General features: G+C 43.6%; 1 protein-coding gene across 2 annotated transcripts; it reads left to right on the forward strand.

Annotated features, from left to right (window-relative positions):
* Positions 1-22,409, forward strand: zc3h6 (zinc finger CCCH-type containing 6). Of its 2 annotated transcripts, none has more exons than XM_083775454.1 (15): positions 1-590; positions 4,368-4,578; positions 5,094-5,216; positions 6,140-6,374; positions 7,163-7,326; positions 8,214-8,342; positions 8,547-8,661; positions 9,374-9,483; positions 10,903-11,126; positions 11,887-12,311; positions 12,937-13,113; positions 13,447-13,715; positions 14,781-15,050; positions 16,046-16,212; positions 16,956-22,409. In XM_083775454.1, the coding sequence occupies exons 1-15, from the start codon at positions 487-489 to the stop codon at positions 17,881-17,883; spliced, it is 3,651 nt and encodes a 1,216-aa protein (XP_083631580.1). In that variant the 5' UTR covers positions 1-486; the 3' UTR covers positions 17,884-22,409. The 2 variants fall into 2 exon arrangements, with proteins under 2 accessions (XP_083631580.1, XP_083631581.1); XM_083775455.1 differs by having other exon boundaries at positions 16,971-22,409.
* Positions 22,410-22,985: the final 576 nt, after the last annotated feature.

A 22,985-nucleotide genomic window follows, 5' to 3' on the forward strand; every position in this document is an offset into this window, starting at 1 on the left:
TGCGCGGACGGAGTGCATTAGCCAGGAATGTTCCACATACAAGCCCTCTCTCTCTCGCTCCAGAAGCCATTTTGAGAATGATGTCTGTGTTGAGAAACACTGGGAAGATGCTGAAACCAACGACCATGATGGTTCCATTTGTGTGTGTCTCTCCCTCCGTCTCCTCTAGCTCACCATGGCCGCTGACTACTGTCTACCGACGGGACATTTAAATGGCAAAGCGGGGCGTTCAAGCTGTGTGAACACTTGAGTTAAACAAAAAAAAACGTCTCTCTGTTGTCTGACATGGTAAAGAGGAGAATGTTTTACTCGTCTCTCTGTGTCGAGACATGGTAACAACCGTGAGTTTTTTCCATTTCCAGTCTGTGACTGAACATCTTTGCAGCATCTCTCTCTCTCACAACAACAACAACAACAGCCAAAACAACGTCTCCTTTCGAGTGAATTGAGTCATTCACTCTTGTTTACCGACACAGGCGAACAAGGATGGCTACTGTGAGCCTTGTTGTTTCCAGTCCCCCTACTACTACTACTACAGCCCCTGTTCTTGACAAAAACATGACAGACTCTGAGCTTGCAGGGGAAGAAAGGTCGAGTAACAAATCTTATGCAATTCTTAATATATATTACGCTCGTCATCTGTGCGTGAATTCCGGTGCTGTGGGTCTTCTACATGCTTGTCTGTTTTATTTATTGTATCATTACAGGGCAGACACTTAATTCCAGCAGGATTTATTTTTTTCCCCCCACACTTATTTTTTTTGCATGCCTTTTTCGGTGCAGTTCACCATGCTCACCATGTTTTTCCATGATCATGTGATTCATGTCCATGCCACATACGTGTAGCTAGACTTCCATCATTGTGTTATTGTGAACTGGGATTATTATCATCATGGCTTCATTGTTGCCATCTGCAGCAGGCTATGCAAATATTTAATCTTGTTTTTTCCCCCTTTTTTGTAGTATGCCACGCCCATCCTCGCACTTTCACACCCCCTAGCGGCAATCTCGCGGTAGTGTTTTCAGCAGGATTATGATTATGTTATGATGAGTGGCTTTTGGCTAAGCTTCAAGAAGCCCGCCAACTCCAAGCCATGTGGTCAATATAACACCACGTTATTTACCTCTCAGAGGGGTATGTTAATGATTATCTTGGCTTGTAATTATTACTTTTCCCCCATGATCATGTAAAAGTGTAGGCTATACACTTACACACATTTTATGGATGGAGGCCATTTCCTAAATTCAGTGTACAATGTTTGACTTGAAAATCTGTTTTTTTTCTGACTGCCATTGGATATTGCAGTGGTTCTCAATATGGGGCCTGGGGTCCCCCAGGGGTTGTTGATGGGGTTCAGGGGGTCCCCAGCTAAACTGGGGACTGATTGTTGGGATTATTGGGAACCAAATTGACCCTTAGAGATCGGTAAACTCCTAGAGTGTAACGGTCCAAATTACTCTTGTACACTCGGACACAAACGTGCAAATCCTATAAATCCTAATACATAAACTGGAGGTCCTTGGGGGACAAAAACGACACAAATAGTTTGAGAATCAACAGGATAGTGCATTGGTGTCAGAAGTGATGATGGCAAATTTGTCTCTGAGCAACAGAACAGAATTTATGGGATAATGGGAGGACATTCTCCTATGGTGTTTGTTACCTGTCAGTTTTCTCAACAGTATAGCTGCCATTACATTTTACAAAGAATGTGATACATCACCGTAGGCACAGTGCTCTTATCAAGAAAAAATGTGCATGAACTATTTGGACACGACTTCTGTCTAGCATGCTCTTAATTGGCCATTTACAGTAGCTTACAGCAATCGTGATTTCATCCATTTGAAACAAAACTGTTATACAAGGAAGACATTTCTTGACCATACCTCCTCATCAACCCATGTTTTAAACCTGTCGCACAACAATTTAAAGTAATAACCTAAGTTCATCAGCTATTTCAATCAAGAAGTCAGCACCCATTATGCTTACTGCAGCGTTTGTTGTCGTATATTTCAAACAAAGTGAGTTTCTTCCAGCCCTGCCATATTTCTACTCTCTCTCAGTGTGAGCTCATAGCCATTTCTATAGCAGAAGATACTATTTGTTACCAATAATTGCACAGTTTCTAGTATCTGAGAACACAAAGTACTGTTTAGTTAGGGCTATAACATGCATGGTCCAAGAGATGCACTATAGCAGTGGTTTTCAACCAGTTGTCCTTGAGGGTAGGTGGTCCCCAGCTAAATGATGGAGAGTTCGTAACCAAATGAACCCTTATAGATCTTTAACTTTACAGGTCCATTTGGTTTAATTTTACGCTCTCAAGAGTTAAATTATTGTTAAACATTTGCATTATTTACAAAATTATACAATGCAGAATAATTGTTATTTTGATCAACACATTTGCCCGTTAGCTCTCCTAATGGTACCGACATCGATACAGCATGGCATGTGGACAAAATCTTATCCAACGACAACAAAATATTATTTATTTTTGGTTCTGAGAGGCTAAATCTCATCAAATGGTGGTCCGTGGCTCAAGTGATGAATGTATAATGGGCCTTAATATGAAAAAGGTTGAAAACCACTGCACTATAGAACTCACATGGCTATTAATTGAGTTTCAACATTACAGTTATTTTTGAATAAAGTACATTTGTGCTTTACAGTACACCTATAATGCCAGTTAATTCTAAGTACTATGCTATGGAAATGTGTCATTTAGCACAAAAATAGATTTCATTGTGATCTTTGTATTTGTATTGAAGATAATCTGAGACACACTTGACTCAAACCCCATTTAATCCAGTCCCCGGCCAAGTCAGAGACTGGCCAAGCCTTGGTCAAGTTGAAGGTCAAATTTAATGTGCTTTTGGTGAAATTAGGACACACTGACCCATGGGGAAAAGCTGAGCCTTGCATGACTGAACGTTCTGTATGTTTTAGACCCAGACAGGGATCTGTTCTGATTATCTCTACCTTTACTAAATGATAAAGGACCGGTTAAAGGTAGGGTAAACTATATGTTTTGGGCAATTTATATTAAGAGTTAAAGCACTATATTGTGATGGTATTCATTTCTCTAGAGTGCTTGTTCAATAACAGGGGTCCCCCCCCCCCCCCCCCCCACCATCTCGCCTGCTCTTTGATAAACAGAACATACATTTTAAGATGGCTTGCACAGGTTCAACCAATCCGAAGAGAGTAACCATTAATCATCTTAAAATGTATATTGTTCCAATTCAAAGTGTCATCACTTCCAATTTCACTTGCTCTATCTTGCATGAGTTCACTCTCCTGAAAATGCATTTTCTGTAAAGAGCTGGAGAGACACCTGTTAGGGCCGATTCATACTCCTATTTTACCGCTGTTTCGGCTCTGTAGTGCCGAAATGATTTTGGCTCGTCAGAAATTTTCAGTAGCACCGAAGAGCCGACTTTAGGACGGTACCCGTCCCCCCGAACCTCAAATGACGTCACATTGTAGGCTCTACAGAGCCGAACCAACTTTTATTCGGCTCTAAAATAGGAGTATGAATCGGCCCTAACTGAGCAATGATTTATAGCAATATAGCAATAATTACTATCAGAATATATTTAACACATATTTTAAAGTGGGGGAAAAAAGTGTGTCCCTTATTTTAAACATATCATTGTCAGGCAGAACCCTTGTATCTGAATATTATCAACTTTTTATGTTTTTACTTCTTCCATAAATTAATGTCCTACTTCGTCGTAAAAGAGAATCACACAAAAGTAGCAAAAACAGCACACAAGCTGCACAACGCGCTCAGAAGAGCTTGTAGATCAGCTATTTTTGATACATTTGTGTGACACACTAGTTATGATGAAGTAGGGCATTCATTTACAGAAAAAAATAATCTGAGATTTCTGCCCAACAGTGACAATATGTTCACCTTATCATTTAATACATATGCAGATAAGGAGAACAGATCCCTGTCTGGGACAGGGAACATACAGAATGTTCAGTCATGCAAGGCTCAGCTTTTCCAATGGGCCAGTGTGTCCTAATTTCACCAAAACCACATTAGATTTGACCTTCAACTTGACCAAAGCCAAAGGAATGTTCCTGACATTAATGATGGCCAGGATTCATGGGAAATGTTACATACAAAACAATATGAAAATAAACAAACCCAAATCAATTTATTTTTGTTGATTTGTTGATATATATATAAAATATATATATATAAAAAAGTGCTTCTCGACTATTCGATGAATCTAAAAAGTAATCGGTAGAGTGATCACTTAAGAAAAGAACCAATTTCAAACAAAAAAAATATATTTCTACTATTTCTAACTAAATCTGGCTTTAGTTTATACTGACGGTATGCTTCTTTTTAAAGAGAGGATGGTGAATTGGAAGATGGGGAAATAGATGACGAAGGGATCGGAATCGAAGAAGAAAATAAAGAAAGCAAGGAGGTGAATGAAGATGATGAAAAAAAGGACAGAGAGAAGGAGAAAGGCAAAGAGAAAGAAGACAAGATTCACAGACACTCAAGGAAAAGATCTAAAAAGACCCGAGAAAAGAGACGGTCCAAAAGGAGGAGACGGGTAAGAACTCACTACCCATAATGCAACACACTACGACCACTCTCTCTCATGATCTCATCTCATCACCCTGACCTTTAGCAAGTTTTCTGTATAGGGCTATCAATTTACCAGTGGTGGAAAAAGTACTCACATTTTGTTACTAAAATGATCAATACTGCAATAAATAAATACTCCGTTACAAGTAAAAGTCTGGAATTTAAAATGTACTTGAGTAAAAGTACAAAAGTATTGGCATCAAAATGTATTTAAAGTAACAAAAGTATTCTTCAAGCAGAATGTCAAATTTCAAGTTTTTTGTTGTTGCAACTTATTGTTTTTATTGTCATTGTCATCATTGTGTTCACAATACAAAATTCACATCAGAGTAAAAAAAATAATGAAGAAGAAAGAAGAAAGAAAGGAGAGGGGGTAGTAAATAGTAAATCAAGGAGAAGAATGGATAGAAAATGCACATTACAGAACAATACAATATATATTTACATATACAGACACGTGGTGTTTTTTCCTCTCCTCAGCACCACTCCCCCTCCAGCACCTCTAGTTCTGACAGCTATGACTCTGACGATGACTGGGACGAGAGGCCAAAACCCAGGAAGAGCCAGGCCTCCAACCGAGAGCCTGATGGCCAGACCTCTCAGGTGAGCTCCTCAGCTCTAAACTGGCTTTTGCAGAGACCTACAGTACAGTTTGTCACGTGGTAGGGGAGGCGCTGTTTTCCCCGAATATTTGAAGATGGGATTCTCAGATTGCGTGGTGGTTGTGCATGAATTGTACCAAAACACATAAATTGGGATTCCCGGCCACCTAGTGGTGCATGCGCCGCAGACCGACACTGGTGGTTGGTTGTTAGAGTATGTTAATACATTGCCAACACAGTTGCAGTGGTTAGAGGTGGTCATCCTGCCCTTTTAATTGGGTAGGGCAAGACAAGAGGTATTGCATGGAGCTCAAAATGTAATATCTAATTTCGGCAGTAGAAATTTTACAGATTGAAGCTTTAATTTGATAAAATATTAGCTCGGCTATTTTCAGCAAGTGACACTGTTGTGCACAGGACAGGAGTGTAAATCCAGTAGTGGAAAGTACATTTACTTAAAGGGATCATGTAATTTTAGGTTTTCTAAGCTCAATTGCACCCAACAAAAACAGAACTTTAACATTTTCTGTGGTCTGGGGTTTTCTGGCTCAAACAAGTGCTCTGATTTTCCTGTGGACAGTGATGTAAGAGTCCACAATAGGAATTTGCCAGCAGATGTCCCTGTTGAGGGACATCTGCCTGTTTTAATTTCAAACCCCAGACCACAGAAAATCCACTGAATGTTCAAAGATCAGGTTGTGTGTGTGTGTGTGTACCCCCATATATACCCCCATATTTGCTTACCGGGCCTTGGTTGGGTATAGCCGTGTTCCAGACGCATCTGGTTGGTTATAGCAATTTCAGCCATGAAGTCCTCCCACAATTGAGAGGGGCCAAACTTAATCTGCCTGCCTGGGGCAATATGCATTGCAAAGGCAGATGAAGGCTGGCTACATTGAGCCTTATGATGTTTTGTGTGTCCAGCACGGACGCGATTCCAAGACGGGCCACGGCAACTCGCAGAAGTCGCCGCAGCACAAGAGCAGCGACTTCGACAAGTACAGCGACTACAGCGATGACAAGTACGACTACGAAGAGGAGGAGGATGGCGACTACACGGACATGTCCGACTATCAGCACGCCAAAGACTCCGTTGGTCACGCCAACAGCAGGGGGCGCCATGCCAAGAGGGGTAACATGAGGGGACAACACAAGCAATGTACGAATCTTTTGTCCTCGAATTTCACCTGTTTCCGATTAGCCGTCAACACTGTAGTCACTTCTTTATAACTCATTAAGACCTGATTCTACAAAACCTGTAAAATTGTATGTCAGTGGTTCTCAAACCTTTTCATGTCAAGGACTCAGAAAATTATCTGTATTTGGCCGCGGACCCGCATAAAAAATGGTTTGTCCCAGGGACCCCTAGAAGCAAAGATATGAGTTAAAAACATTCGCTGTGAAAGAATAATACAGTATATTCATGATTTGCACCACATTTTCACGATTTTTCAAAAACAGCAGATCTACAAGCTTGTAGCATGGCACACGGTACCACGCTATGAACTTGTAGATCTGCTATTTTTCAACAGCTAAAGTTTCAAATAATGGTTAAAGCGGTTAAACTAAAGGCTATGGTGACACAGGTGCGTTCCCGGTCTTAATGGGGTAATGGAAGTGATTGGAGCAACCTAAATTTGCCCCCTAAAGAAACATAATAAATGTCATCTGAAAAGATGCGGCTTGGACTCCTCATGCATAGAAGGGAGCATGAGGTCAGTCCGTTGCTCTCCCCGGGTTGGCAGAGGGAGTGTAGCGCCCAGGGATGAATCGTGGGATAAAATGTAAAAGAGCATTAAAAAAATAGAAATATAATAATAATCATATGAATAATTGTATTTATTATTCATATGATGACTATTATTATAATCTACACTGAAACTGACCATTAAAAAAAGAAAAAGGGAGAAAACCTGACATCGTTCATGATTGGTGTATTTCTTTCAGTTGGCCAGAGGGGGCGTGGCAGAGGGAATGGAACAGGCAGAGGGCGAGGCATGCTCAATAAGAACAACAACAACAACAACAAGAAGCTGAAGGGCAAGAACTGGGGAGGTCGAGGCCGAGGTCGAGGTGGAGATCAGGCCACTGAGGGAGGCATGATGAAGCAGGTAAGAACTGGGGAGGTCGAGGTGGAGATCAGGCCACTGAGGGAGGCATGATGAAGCAGGTAAGAACTGGGGAGGCTGAGGTGGAGATCAGGCCACTGAGGGAGGCATGATGAAGCAGGTAAGAACTGGGGAGGTCGAGGTGGAGATCAGGCCACTGAGGGAGGCATGATGAAGCAGGTAAGAACTGGGGAGGCTGAGGTGGAGATCAGGCCACTGAGGGAGGCATGATGAAGCCGGTAAGAACTGGGGAGGCTGAGGTGGAGATCAGGCCACTGAGGGAGGCATGATGAAGCCGGTAAGCAGAGCCACATGCATCTGTTCTCTCAGTGTTAGGTCGCAGCGCCAGTGGTAGACAGTGGCGCCAGTGGTTACTTAAGTAAAAGTATCAATACTGCAATATGCAGTAGAACTACTCTGTTACAAGTAAAAGTCCAGAATTCAAAGTGTACTTGAGTAAAAGTATAAAAGTATTGGAATCAAAATGTACCAAAAGTATTAAGCATAATGTCCCATTCCAAGATCTACAATATTTGTCTCTGAGATGTAGTGGAGTACAAGTAAAAGTATTGGAAATTGGAAATACTCAAGTAAAGTACAAATACCTCAAAATTGTACTTAAGTACGGTGCTTAAGTAAATGTACTTAGTTACTTACTTACTTTACACCACTGCACAGCGCTAATGTGTGTCTTTGAGGTTCCCCCGGCATTAGGCCATGGATCCCCATAACTCTTGACAGTGTACAAATGGAACCAAATGGACCCGTACATTTGGTCCGCACATGGAATCTTAGTCCGCGCATGGAATCTTAGGTGTGCTGCTTACACTGTCTGTGTGTGTTAGCTTCTCTGCTGTGAGAGAGAAAAAACACATTCTTTTTGTCCATAGGAAGGTAAAAATCCCTCTGGTTTCCAAAAGAAACGACCAATCATGAGCAAGGAGTTCATCAATCAGCACACGGTGGAACACAACGGCAGATATATCTGCAAATATTTCCTCGAGGGTCGATGCATCAAGGTACGTTTGTATCAACGCTGTTTATCCTTTGGGTGTAAGTTGTGTACTAGTAACCTGACTCCAAATAGTTTACTACATTATCGATTATTGTTTATAATAGATTTAATTGATATGATGAACTGTTGCAACCCTATTGTGTACGCCTGCTCAACCTAAAATACTTTTCTCACTGACAGTTGACTTGTAACTCTTTACTCTTTTCAGGGAGAGCAGTGTAAGTTCGAGCATGACCTGGTTGTTCCCGATAAGAAAAAGGAACTGTGTAAATTCTACCTCCAAGGATACTGCAGTAAAGGGGACAATTGCATTTACATGCACAATATCCTTCTATAAATGATGAACAAAGTGTTTGTGAAAAGGGCCCTTTTTCACAAAAGAACCAATGTTCTATACTGTAGTTCAGCGGTTCCCACTTTTTTTTTTTCTTGATCAGAGCCCACTTGAAAATCTCAAAAGTGTTCACGGCCCACCCATCTAGTGGGCCACGTGCATTGTCATAGAATGCTTATTTATTTTAATGATCAATTGTGTTCTCACAATCGATCGATTGTGTCCTCGCTTGGATCAATGGAACTATCAAACGTAGTATATACCAGTGGTTCCCAAACATTTTCATGTCAAGGACCCCCAAAATGACACTAATTAGCCTGTGGACCCCCATTTGGGGGCGGCCACGCGCTGCTAGGCAGCTTTCCCATTGTAAACAACAGGGACTCAATTTCCCATAACATACTCTACCATACAGATTGGACAAAATTACATTTTATTCATTAAATAATAGTTAGGCTACACAGTGCCGCTTTAAGTTCCTATTTATCACAAATGATTTTATTTTAATGTTATCAATAAAATCTAATGTTTTGCCAATTTTGGGAGCCTGCTGGCAATATCCTCACAGCCCTCCAGTGGGCACCCGGTCTACAGGTGGGGAATCGCTGCTCTAATCAACTAACATCCGTTGTTATGTAAATGAGCTATTTTCTGCTGATTCAGTAATGCCTTCATAATGGATCCTTAACGTCTCCTTGCACATGAATATCCTTGCAAGTTCTTTCATACAGGAGCCAAGTGTTACCAGGGAGAAAACTGCAAGTTCTCTCATGATGCCTTGAATGACGTGACCAAAGAGCTGCTGAATAAGGTAAGAACCAAGGATGGCATGACTTTTTTAACCCGTAAAGACCTGAGAACCTGAAGACCTGAAGTCTTCTAAATCCTGACAGTTTTCAGAAAAACCTACTGTATGTTTCTATGTCAGTGGTTCTCAAACTAGGGACCAAAATATGTTGTTCCAGGGACCCCCCAGAAGCAAATATTTGAGTTAAAAGTTTTTTCTGTGAAAGAATATATAGTCAAAGATTTGCACACATTTTCACGATAATTTTTATTTAGCAGAAGTGCCACGCTGCAAACAGAGAGTACAGTGCGGAGTACTGCACTGTACTCTGTACTGCACTCTACTGTACTGCTCTGTACTGTACTGTACTGTACTCTGTGAGCGGTTACACTGTACTGTACTGTACTCAGTACTGTACTCTACTGTGCTACTCTTTACTGTACTGTACTGTACTGTACTGTACTGTACTGTACTGTACTGTACTGTACTGTACTGTACTGTACTGTACTGTACTGTACTGGCCACTTTAGGTGTACTGCTGCACTGTGCCACTTTACTCTGTGCTGTAGGCTACTCTACTGGCCACTTTAGGTGTAGTAGCTGTCTGTACACACAGGGACAGACATACAGGGACAGACACACACAGGGACAGACATACAGGGACAGACACACACAGGGACAGACACACACAGGGACAGACATACAGGGACAGACACACACAGGGACAGACATACACAGGGACAGACACACACAGGGACAGACACACACAGGGACAGACATACACAGGGACAGACACACACAGGGACAGACACACAGAGACAGACACACACAGGGACAGACACACACAGGGACAGACATACACAGGGACAGACACACACAGGGACAGACACACAGGGACAGACACACACAGGGACAGACACACACAGGGACAGACACACACAGGGACAGACACACAGGGACAGACACAGACATAGGAGCGGTTAGGCACCGCTCTTTCATGTTCGATACTTTACAAATACCTCTACCACACCGCATCTCAAACATGGCACCACTTCAGTTATTTTGCAGCTTTAGTTACTACCGTAGTTACATTCCATTATTATTACAAAGCATTGGCTATTTTAAAATAGCCGATCTACAAGCACTCAATGCGCCATGAGCTTGTAGATCTGCTATTTTCAAAAACATTTGGCAAATTTTGGTTATATGTTACTTAAAGTATTTTGTGGTATTGCTACTGTTGCTTAAGTAAAGTACTTCTTCCACCACTGCTTTTAACTTCTTTCTGCTTGATGAGCAAGGTCATAATATTATTATTAATAATAATACAACATGCAATTTAAATTCCTCTTTTCAAGAGCTACAACCATAGCTTTGATTATAGCTCTCCAAAGTCGCTTCATAATTCATAACCTTTCAATCAAAATCATCACACTCTCCCAGATTATAAACACGGAGGAGGACAATGCCCACGACGATGAGTTGGAGCTGGAGGATCTGAGGAAGCAGGGCATCGCCCCGTTACCAAAGCCCCCGCCTGGCGTAGGCCTGCTGCCCACCCCTGGCCACGGCAGCCCTACTGCAGACACAGGGGGCAAGAAGATCCCGTCTCTGTTTGAAATCAAAGTTCAGCCTACTGTAGATTTGGCGCAGAAGATTGCTCTGAGGTATAGCTGTCCATGTCGGTTTCGTACAATGTATTTTGGGTTAATTGCCCAGTCATGACCAGTGGTGGAAAGTAACTACTATCTACTCGAGTGTAGATACACATTTCAGAGTATTGTTCTTTTACTGGAGTATTTACAGTTTTCAGTATTTTTACTTCTACTCCACTACATCTCAAAGGCAAATATTGTACCTTTACTCTACTACAATTATCTGAAAACCTTAGTTACTAGTGAGTGACTTTGTAGATTTTGGTTATCATTACGTAACACACATAACCACTTCAGCTCCATATACATTTCGGCCATTTATTTTGAAAATAGCTACAAGATCACAATGCATCACGATTGTTTTTGCTTGGGGCGCACATACAGTACATGAAGTCATCTCACGCTCTCCTCCACATACAGTACATGAAGTCATCTCACGCTCTCCTCCACAGCGGATCCCAGTATCACATACAGTACATAAAGTCATCTCACGCTCTCCTCCACATACAGTACATAAAGTCATCTCATCTCTCCTCCACAGCGGATCCCAGTATCACATACAGTACATAAAGTCATCTCACGCTCTCCTCCACATACAGTACATAAAGTCATCTCATCTCTCCTCCACAGCGGATCCCAGTATCATACAGTACATAAAGTCATTTCATCTCTACTCCACAGCGGATCCCAGTATCATACAGTACATAAAGTCATCTCATCTCTCCTCCACATACAGTACATAAAGTCATCTCATCTCTCCTCTCCTCCACAGCGGATCCCAGTATCAGGGGGACAGCGGAGGCTCGGAGGACGGCGCCCCGCAGGGCGGGAACACTACGACTCCTTCAGGCTCTAACGTTCCTCCCCCGGACTCCCCTGGAGCTCCCGCGGGTCACCACCCCGCCACGGCCCCCCCACCCATGCCACAGAGCCCCCCGGGGATGGGACAACAACACCCACCACCGCCGCACGGCTTCCCAATGCCGCCCCCTCCTCTCCCACCGCCGCCGGGACTTCCCCCCCCGCCCTTCCACGCCAACCGGCCCAACATGATGAACATGCAGAGCCCTCCTCCCTTCCCTCCCATGCCGCCGGACCTGCAGATGCTGCAGAGTCTCTTCCCGTTTCCGCCTCTGGGTCCCAACCCTGTAGAGTTCTTCAGCGGTTTCCTCCGAAACCAGGCCATGAACCAAGGAGGTTAGTGCATGTGTCATTTTATTAAAGGTCCTGAACACTCACGCAGGTGTTGTCGGTTGCTCTGCTCTGAACCCATTGATAGTCAATAGATAAGTAGGTACCCTTACAAAAAACATGCAGTAATCCTGGTCTCTAAACTGCCTCCCCCTGGCCAGCCAGGCTGATGGAAGGGAAAGGAACTGGTTGGAATAACGTGTTCCTTCCACGCGCTACATGTGGGGAAACTTCCCCCTGTCAGGTGAAAAGAAGCGGCTTGGACACTCATGCATTGAAGGAAGCATGAGGTCAGTCCGTTGCTCTCCCCAGGTTGGCGGAGGGAGTGTAGAGCCCACGATTACTAGATTACAATTTTTTAGATAATTGACACTGGGTGAAAAAATGGGTTACAAAATAAAAAAATAAAGAAAACAGTCAATTACACCTCTTCTCAGGGCTGTGTGGGGGGCGTGCACAGACTAGGTCTGATTGACGGCTCCCTCACATTAATTTAATTGGCATAATGACTGAATTGGAAACAAATAAAGCAAGAAAATGTTATAGAACTCCTGTGCATAAACGTTCATTCCCTGGAGCTACTGTACTATGATTCCTCAATCGGGAATCCTTTTCCTCTTCTTGGCTGCAGTGGATCCCAGTCTGGCCTTCATGCAGAGCCTTCAACAGCAGATGGGTGCAGAGTCCCAGATGCACTCTTTACCGCCAGCCGTTCAGAAGGCTCTCTTCTTACACGTGACCCAGCAGCAGCAACAACAGCCCCCACAGCTGGGAGGAGAGGGCCAGGAGGACATGGGTTCTAACAAAGGTGAGTAGGACCAGGTACACACAGTAAAGTCCTGTCTTAACTCCCTAACACGAGTTAATTGACTGTAGAACAGCTTCCCTCCCAATAACGGTTTACACAAGTTATGTTTTCATTGTTTAATTCACGTTTTTAATACGTTTTTCACTCTTACGGGGTTTCCATCGGACAGAGTGGGATTTTGCTGCTTTACAGCGTCACACAAAATCAGCAAAAGTAGCAGCGACTGTAGCATGAACAAGAAGGGCGTTAATTTACGATTTAACACAGTTAAACAGTTTGCAACTCGTTCAAAGTATTCAATCAATCGCGCTCAACCTTTTTTTCTTTTTGCAGACGAAACTCCAAACTGGTATTCGAGCGACGACGAGGACGGGAGCTGCGTGGTGTCCATCCTCAAATCTCTGCAGAAGCAGTCCCAAGCCAAACCCCCCCAGCAGCCCCCCTCGTCGGCCCCCGCCCTGGGAGACCCTCGGCTGCAGAAGGAGCCCAGGGTCCCGCCCAGCGACCCGCGTATGAAGACGGACCCCCGCCAGCGCCCCCCCGACGCGAGGAAGGAGCCGGATGGCGGCGTGGACCCGCGGCTGGCCCGCGACCCCAGGAAGGTGAGACTTAACTAGGGATGGAATCACCTTAACCTGATTGAGGACCATTCTACAACATGGCTTCCAAATCAGTAGTTCAAACTTTTACGTGCCATGGACCCCCCTCCCCCCCCCCCCCCCCCCAAAGAAAATGTTTTGTGCTAGGGACCAGTGTTCCCCCTAACGTTCCATTTGTACACTCTCTGAGTTACAGACCTATAAGGGTCCATTTGGTTACAAACTATCATTTAGCTGGCGACCCCCTGGAACTCCCTCCAGGACCATTTAAAAGTATCAATACTGCAATATAGAAATACTAAATATAGTAAAAGTCCAGAATTTAAAATGTACTACAGTAAAAGTAAAAGCATTGGCATCAAAATAAAGTAAAAATACTCATGGTTGGGTTTCCCATTTCAAGTTCCCATTTCAAGTTCTCAAAAGTATACAATCTTTTGAGAATAGCAATTGAATTTAATTTAATTGACCTACAAGCTCACAATGTGTCACATCTCAAATTAATGTATGTTTTGTAATAATAATAAAAATCTACTAAGTAACTAGTAACAATATTTACCTCTGAGATGTATAGTAAGTAAATAATTGAAAATTGGAAATACGTAAAAATAAGAATCACACCTGTGTGAAGTGAGCGGTGCAACTATACATTTATTGTTATAGTTACTGTACTGTACTGTGGTCTGTAAACTGCATTGTAGTGCACTGTGCTCTCTACTGTACTGCCACTTTACTCTGTGCTGTACTCTACTGGCCACTTTAGCTGGTGCAGCTTTCCATGCTTGGATATACATACAGACACAGGGACAGACATACAGACACAGGGACAGACATACAGACACAGGGACAGACATACAGACACAGGGACAGATATACAGACACACAGCTCCGTAATGGAGCGGAGGCAATGTTGAATAAATGTTGAGTAAATGTTATTTAGTTACTTTCCACCACTGCAGAAAACGGCACCAAAGACACCAGCAAAGAGCGCTGAGGGACTCTGGTCAACCATGTTTGGGTTTAAGTGGGTTAAAATCCACAATAAATCGTCCTGATCTGCAATAACAGGTGAGACCCACGGAACCAAACTCCTATCGGCAACAACAGCACAAGCCCCCTGCTGGCGGCGACGACGACGAGGAAGGCGAGAGGGAGATCCGGGACAGGGCGGCCCTTATCCCGCTGGACGCCAGGCCCGGCGCCGCGCTGCGAGACCCCCGCTGCCAGCTGAAGCAGTTCAGCCACATCCGGGTGGACGTGGTGCTGCAGCGGCCGGCGTTCGCGCAGACGGTGGTGTGGGCCCCCGAGGACCTCATCCCCATGCCGGAGCCCAAGCAGGTAAGAGTTGATTTTGATCTTCACAAGAAATGTGTACACTGTGTATACTCAGGGTAGCTCAGTCGGTAGAGCTCTCGCCTTTGGACCACAAGGTCATGGGTTCGTTCCTGGGCACCGCCAACCCAGCGCATGAGTAGCACGGCTTGGGTGTGGCTAGTCGTGCGGGAAGTACTGGGAGACGAGGGTAGGTGTGGCGATCCACCCTCACCAGTCCATCTCCCAGCGGTCTAGCACAGTGGTTTTCAACCGGACCACCAATGGTCCTTGAGGGGGTTCCAGGTGGTCCCCATCTAAATAATGGAGAGTTGGTAACCAAATGAACCCTTATAGATCTTAACTTCTGAGAGCATAAAATGAAACCAAATGGGCTCTCAAGAGTTAAATTATTATTTAACATCTGCATTACTTAATTTACAAGAAGTCTACACAATTAGAGAATGTAAGAATTGTTATTTTGATCAACATTTGCCAAAAGCATGGAATAGTAGACAAAATATTATCCAACGACAACAAAATATTCGTTAGTTTTGGGTCTGAGAGGCTAAATCTCATCAAATGGTGGTCCGTGGTCTCAAATGATGAATAAATAGTGGGCCTTGAGTTATGATGACTAAAACTATGACTAAATATATTGACATTTCCGTCAACAAATAAAAACTAGGAACTAGTGGACAAGAAAACTAAAAGAGAAAATATTTTATGTTTGCTTGCGCTCTGAAAATAGCCGATCTACAAGCTCGCAACGCGTCGTGCTACGACACGTTGCGAGCTTGTAGATCAGCTATTTTCAGCATGCAACAAATTCTAAAATCACAAATTACGACGCCATTGAGGCCCGCCGAAACACATTTTTTAGTTGACAAAATCAACCATCGATTTTAGTCGACTAGAATATTACGTCATTTAGTTGACTAAAACTAGACTATAACACTAAAAATAACAAAAAAATGGGCAAAGCCAATGACTAAACTAAAATCAAAACTTGCTGTCAAAAGGAGCACTCCATCAACCTGCCCCTGCCACCGCTGATCGCCGACGCTCAGATGAACCGCGCCGCTCTGCTGCCAGACTGTCACCCCGCCGCCGTCACCTCCCCGCCGCACATAGACCCCAGGCTGGCCGCCACGCGCCTGAAGGAGGGCGTCCTTCGAACGCCGTCCAGGTAAGGCCTGTTAAAGCTGCTATAAGCCATAATATGTCAACATTTTAATTACCTTTTTATTTTATTTTGTATTCAGACAGCCAGCAATGGAACAACTTTGAATGCAGATTGTGGCCCCTAGATGTGTCACAGAAAATAAAACATTTTTGGGAGCGTTTTACTCATTGCTGGCTGTCTGACTGTCATTACAATTTTGACATATTATTTCTTATAGCAGCTTTAAGTCATTATCCTAGAAATTATTCTATCGATTGTTAATTAATCAAATATTTGAAAATATTTGAAAAATATGAATATATATTTTTTCTTTTTCTCTCCTTTTTCAGTTTTGTTTATTCAGGATTTAGGGCATACATTAAATACAATAATGACGTACTCACAATATATATGACACTCATACAGGACATAACAAAAGAAAATAATGTGTATTACGACGTTCTGTTCATGGTTCAATCACTGTTTTGTTGTTGCCTTTTTGCAGTTAGCTCATAACATTAGCAGCAATCGTTTTCGAGCTGCGATCTAGAGTGGCTGCGGAGCGGCGTTGCCAGACTTCCGCAGTGCGGGGCAGGGTCTTAGGAGACAACCAATCATGACTAGGTCGCTACTATGTGATTGGCTTAGGCGGCATTTCAGAGTATAGTATGCATTGGCTTAAGGGGGAAGTCAATCATGACTAGGTCGCTAATGAAAACGGGCCTGTTGTTTCACCCGACTAAATCAATTAGTCTGATTAACTGTAGTACCCTTACATCCAGGGTCCTGGAGCCTCGCTCCTCGGCAGACAGGCCTCTGGACCCTCGGCAGCACAAGATGTCGGACCCCCGAATCAAACGAACGTTAAGTCTGGACTCCAAGCTGGCGCTCCAGAAGGACGCGTCGTCCGGCGGCGGAGGAGGAGGGGTCGTCGACCCCAGGCTGCAGAGAGCCAGCGGCGCGACCACCGCCGCCGTCCCGCTCGCCTCCAGACCCACCAAGCCCGAAGCCGCCAAGCTGCCCCCGTACGCCCCTCGCCTGTCCTCCTCCTCTTCCACCGACGGCGGTGGAGGAGGGCTGGAGAGCCCCAGCGCCATCCTGGGGGGCATCTGCCTGTATGATCCCCGCAACCAGACTGAGCAGCAGACGCCCGGCAGCAGGGACCCCCAGGCGGCGGAGCCCCCGAAAAAGACGGGAATCCTGAAACACCCCCCCGCCGCCGGCACCAAGAAAGAAATTGACGCTCCGCCGGCGTCACTCTCGCGGCGGGGCTCCGTAGAGGAGGCTGCGGTGAGCGGCGCGACGGAAAAAAACGCCGATTCGGACGGCTCCTCTGGCCCTGCGGATTCGGTCGCGGCAGCCCCCGACACGCCCGCCGCCCACGTGCCGCCGCCTTCTCCTCCTCCCCCCGCCGCCGCGTCTCCCGTCAAACCCCCCGCCGTGCACAACCTGCCGGTTCAGGCGCTGGCGGGGCTGATTCGCCCGCAGTACGCAGCAGACCCCAGACAGGCCAAAGTAGCAGCACAGGGATCTGAAGGAAGCCTCCTGGAGGAGGCGGTGGAGGAGAAAGAGGAGGAGAAGATGGAGGAGGAACCAAAACAGGAGGTAGTCGAGGAGGAGGAGGAGGCAGACGACAGGACGCTGAAAGATGTTTTCAAGACGTTCGATCCCACCGCCTCCCCGTTCTGTCAGTGAAAAGCCTCCCCCCGCCAGTCAAAGTGGACAAACGTTGTATATGATGACACTGGTTCTCTCAACGTGGGGGGAGGGGGGGCGGGTCCGGGGACCAAATGGACCCTTCAGAGGCAGTGGTGGAAAGTACCTAAGTACAGTACCTGTACTCAAGTACTGTACTTTTAAGTATAATTGTGAGGTATTTGTACTTTACTTGAGTAGTAGGTCAAATTTACTTCTACTCCACTACATCTCACAGGCAAATATTGTACTTTTACTCCGCTACATTTATTTGAAAACTTTAGTTAGGCTACTAGTTACTTTGTAGATTTTGAAAACATACATGTGAGATGGAGGATGACTGATTTAAGCAGTCACACCTGGCCTGAGTAAAAGATGAAATATGCAACTTGGTATCCACGTCATAGAAAGAGACATGGCCTTCCTCATAGTCCAAATAGACTCCTACTTTTATCAGCTGTCGGCCGGGGGGAAGGGTTTTGCCGTAAATGTCGTTATGTGTAGTCTAAACCGCTCTTCCGCATGAAAAAGAACCCATTCTCTCTTTTCACATTGACCTCTCCTTTCCTGTCGACTGTCCCCTTGGCGACGCCGACCTCCCAGTCGGTTCTCACCCCCACCTGGACTTACCAGTAATGGCGTCCAGAGGTGAAGCCCTTCTCGCCTAAAACCATGGGATATTAGTCAAACCTCTTTGGATTGTCGTTGGTCACAGGATTTGGTCTGTTTGCGCATTTCCCACGCTTCCCACCTTCAGACAAGGTAGTTGTCCGCACGGAGTGGTATCGGGGTCGCTGAAGAACTCCCTGCAAATGCTGCACTCGAAGCGCTCCTCTGGCAGAATGCCAAGGACGTTGATCGACGACATTGCTGAAATGTCTATGGTCTTTTGTGATGTGCTGAGACGTGTTTTAAAGTTAAAGTTGCCACAATGCCAACCACCACACAACTCATCAGCTGTTGTGCCTTGATCAAGTCCATGTACAACAGGTGCGCAGCCACACCCAGCTCTGAGTCCAGTTCTAGTTCAACTCAGGACAGGTGTGACTGCTTAAATCAGTCTCCATCTCACAATACATTAACAACTTCAGCCCTATATACATTTCGCCCATTTGAAAATAGCCGATCTACAATGCGTCACATTTTCAAAACATTTTTATATATTTGACAAAACTTAAAATGGGACATTCTGCATAATTAGTACTTTAACTTTTGGCACTTTTGAGTAGCCTACTTTTTCCACCACTGCTTACGGGTCTGTAACTCATCCGAGTGTGTACACTGTACGCTGCAAGGTTACTTTATTTTTGTCTCCCGAAGGAGAAATTTGTCTTGGACCACAAGGACCCGCCCTGCAGCATACAATACAATACAATACAATACAATACAATACAGGTACACAGTGACTCGTACAACATTTAAATACCACACAATGGGAACAATAAAGTTTTCATGTGGAAGAGTAAGGTTCCATTTGGTTGGAGTTACAGCCTTAACGAGGGTCAATTAGGACCCCCTGCTGGCCCCCGGACCTGACGTTGAGAACCAGTGGTGTATGATTTATATACAGATTAAAACACATCTATGAATCTTTATCGAACTTTACATAGAAATGTATTTATTTCAACTGTACATAATTATACAAAACAAAGTCCTCACGCAGTACATTTGTAACGTTGCACATTGCTGTCAGACTTTGGACAGTGTGAAAATGCTGTGTATATACTGTATGACCACATGTATAATTCCTTTGAAAAGGTTGTTGGCACGGAGCACAAGAATGGCCATAATAGAGGGGGGAAAAAAATATTGTATTGAGGCCACATTTTACTATATCGAGCACTCAATATTGTGGCCACAAGATATCGTCTCTGCCGGGTGTAAACCTCTTAAAAAAAGGTTACTTTTCAGGATTCAAATTCAAAAACGGCAAAAGTGGCAGATCTACAAGCTCAAAACACATCGCGTCGCACCGCGTTTTTGAGCTTGTATATCTGCTACTTTCGATGTTTTTGTGTGCCGCTGTAGTATGATCAAGAGTATGATCAAGTAGGGTATAATAGGAGATAAGAGGTGTATGCCCAACAGCAACGATATCCTGTAACTCTTTCCCACATTTTATTTACTTTGTTGCCACAAATTGCGTCATTTGTGCAAACAAATGAATTACCGGTGAATGAGTATCTTGTGGCCAGTTTGATGGCTCAATGTAGTAAAATGTGGTCTAACTCAATATATTGTTTTCTTCTCTTTCTATGGCTACTCCGGGGCTTTGTATATTAGTGCAGAATTACAATCTGGATTTTTTTTCACAGGATTATGGCCTCAGTTGTCATTGAATTTCTGTGTATGGTACTGTAGGCCTATAACCCAAAATACGGGATGATCGAGGCGACGATTCGGTGATGTTATTTACCAACTTGGTAAATAACATCACACTTGGTAACTTGTTTATTAAAACGTAGTTAACTACTATTAAAATAAACCATACATTTGTGAGACAGGGAAGAACACACTTGTTTTGTCGTGTTATCAGCATAATAAGAAGTTATGTATCCATTCGTTTTTAAATCTCTTGGAATGTTTTTTATTTGAGTATCTATTTGAAGGCACTTTTTATGTCATGGGGATTTGATTTTCGTGCACTCTTTTGGTAGAAAGGGATTTCACAAGAGATTTTCCACTTTTATAGAACATTGACCTTTTCTTTTCTTAGAAACACACACACACACACACACACACACACACACACACACACCCCCCTTCATTTGAGTTCATCAACTGTAAACATTGGACACAATGTAACCTACTGTACAGGTTCTCAAAGGCAGGTTCGGGGACTACCAGCGGTCCAAATGGACCCATAACAGGCCAGTAACTCAGCGGCACAAATGGACCCTTACCTTTTGTGCAGTTCAATTATCACTGAAGATTTTACAGTGTAGATCTGGGCTCCAGTATAGTTTAGTTCACTGACCCCTTAGGGCCCAATCTAATCTGATCCCTAATTATACTGAAAAACATTTTTTATTAGTGAAAAACAGCCTATTTTCACTATTTAAAAATATAGATATGGCATAAGGTACCGTGGCACGCATAGGGCCTAGCCCTAGTCTAGTGTGTTATGCATTAAGCCCAATACATGCTCCTTTCCTATGTGCCAAAAACAACGTATTTGTAAAGGGAGGTGATATAACTACAGATTGATTCAGAACTTCTGATGGAAGGTCTGCAGAACGTTTTCTCAGAACTCGTGCACCAGATGCCCTGACTGTCGAAGTTCTTTTTCTGAGGACGAAAGGAGCATGCATTGGCCTTCAGGCCACATCTTTTACATTTCTGGGACCCCAGTCTACACTGTAAGAATACTCTCTCTCAGACCAGACTTACAGACCAGGCCCTTGAGGGTCCATGCACTTGTCTCCCGGGCCCCATGTTGAGAAACGGTGACCCACTCTATTGCATCCTGGGAAATCAAATGTAGCACAAAAAGTAAAGCCTGATTTACTGCGTACTCTTGTTGTATGGCGGTGTCACAGGCCGGAAATAGCTGATCTACAAGCCCCACAAACACGTCGCAAGCTTATAGATCTGCTGTTTTCGCTGTGTGACACCTTCGCACGACCCAAGTACGAATCACGCCTTATACGTTGTTGCACGACGAATATAGCTGATCTACAAGCTCGCTACACGTCGTATTACACTGAGAAACAATCAAATGCTACAGTGTGTGTGTTTGTGGTACACGTTCGCAATCGAGACTTCCTGAACTGCATTTTTCAATGTTATTTGTGTTGCTGGCAAACATTATTTGTTGTCTGCTGAGGAAATCAGAAAGGGATTGCGTGTGGATAAAATAAAAGGTTAACCTGTTTAAAGAATATATTTGTTAAAGGTCTGTGTTAACCACTAAGCCCTATATACTTCACTGTACGCTGGATAGCAAAAATAGCAGACCTACAAGTTCATAACACGTCGCGGTGCAATGCATTGTGAGCTTGTAGAGCTGCTATTTTTGAAGCATTATTAAAGAAAAAATCTCTTACATTTTTTTTAAATTAATTTGGTCATTCATGTGTTCAATATAAATTCTTCTCAAACTTTTGTTTCTTTTAATTCAAGGGCCCCCATAACTCTGAGAGCATACAAATGGTCCGTTTGGTTCCATTTGTACGCTCTCAGAGTTACAGACCAGTAAGGGTCCATTTGGAACGTCCTCAAGGGTCCCTGAACCCCACTTTGAGATCCACTGTTCTATATTATGTAATTTATGTGTGGTGCTACCCTTGTTCAAGACACTATACTTTTCTATCTTGCCCATAGTCACATTTTAAATGCTTGTTTTGTAAGTCTATTGTTGAATGTTGTTGCAATGTTTATTGCTTTATTATTGTTTTATTTTTTCAGTATGGTAGCTATGATTATCAGAGACAATGTAAGGCCACTTGGAGAACACTAAATTGCTCATCACGTTGCAATGCCTTTATTATCTGTGTCTTAAATAAAAAAGTGTTAAATCAACCATTTCTGAAATAACAGATTCTGTATCTGAATGTACGGTGATTGTTTCAGTGGTTATTTAATATAAAATCTAAACTCTGATTGAAAAGTTGGCCCCTCTGCAGATATCCAGACACACACACACACACACGTACGTTCGTGTTTTAGGCTAAAGGCCTATTCATACTGGAGTATGAATAATAGGCCTTGAGAGACCAGTAGAGGTGGGGTCCCAGTTGGAGACCTGCATGGACATTGGCATTCCCAAAAAAGGTTGAGAAACCCTGATTTACTACTTTCAACCTGGCATCCCTATTTTGTGCATGTCATTATAGGCGAACATAAAAAGACAAAAGAAATACATTTTCATAAACAGGGAAAATGGCAGACATAGATTGGCTATACATATATTGGCACTTTCCACTATTTTCAAAAGGCTAGTATTTTTGCTTTTTTGTGAGTGAAAGTGGTTACGTGTGTGTGGGTTTTTCTAAATATTGAACTACTTGAAACTTGAAAAGCAAGAGCTTGTGACTATAATAACTAGATTGGATCCATTGAGAGTTTGAACACATGAAAAGTAAGAGTTATGGACATACAAG

The sequence above is a fragment of the Protomyctophum parallelum genome (assembly GCF_964188405.1).
Source record: "Protomyctophum parallelum genome assembly, chromosome: 10".
NCBI classification, from domain to species: domain Eukaryota; kingdom Metazoa; phylum Chordata; class Actinopteri; order Myctophiformes; family Myctophidae; genus Protomyctophum; species Protomyctophum parallelum.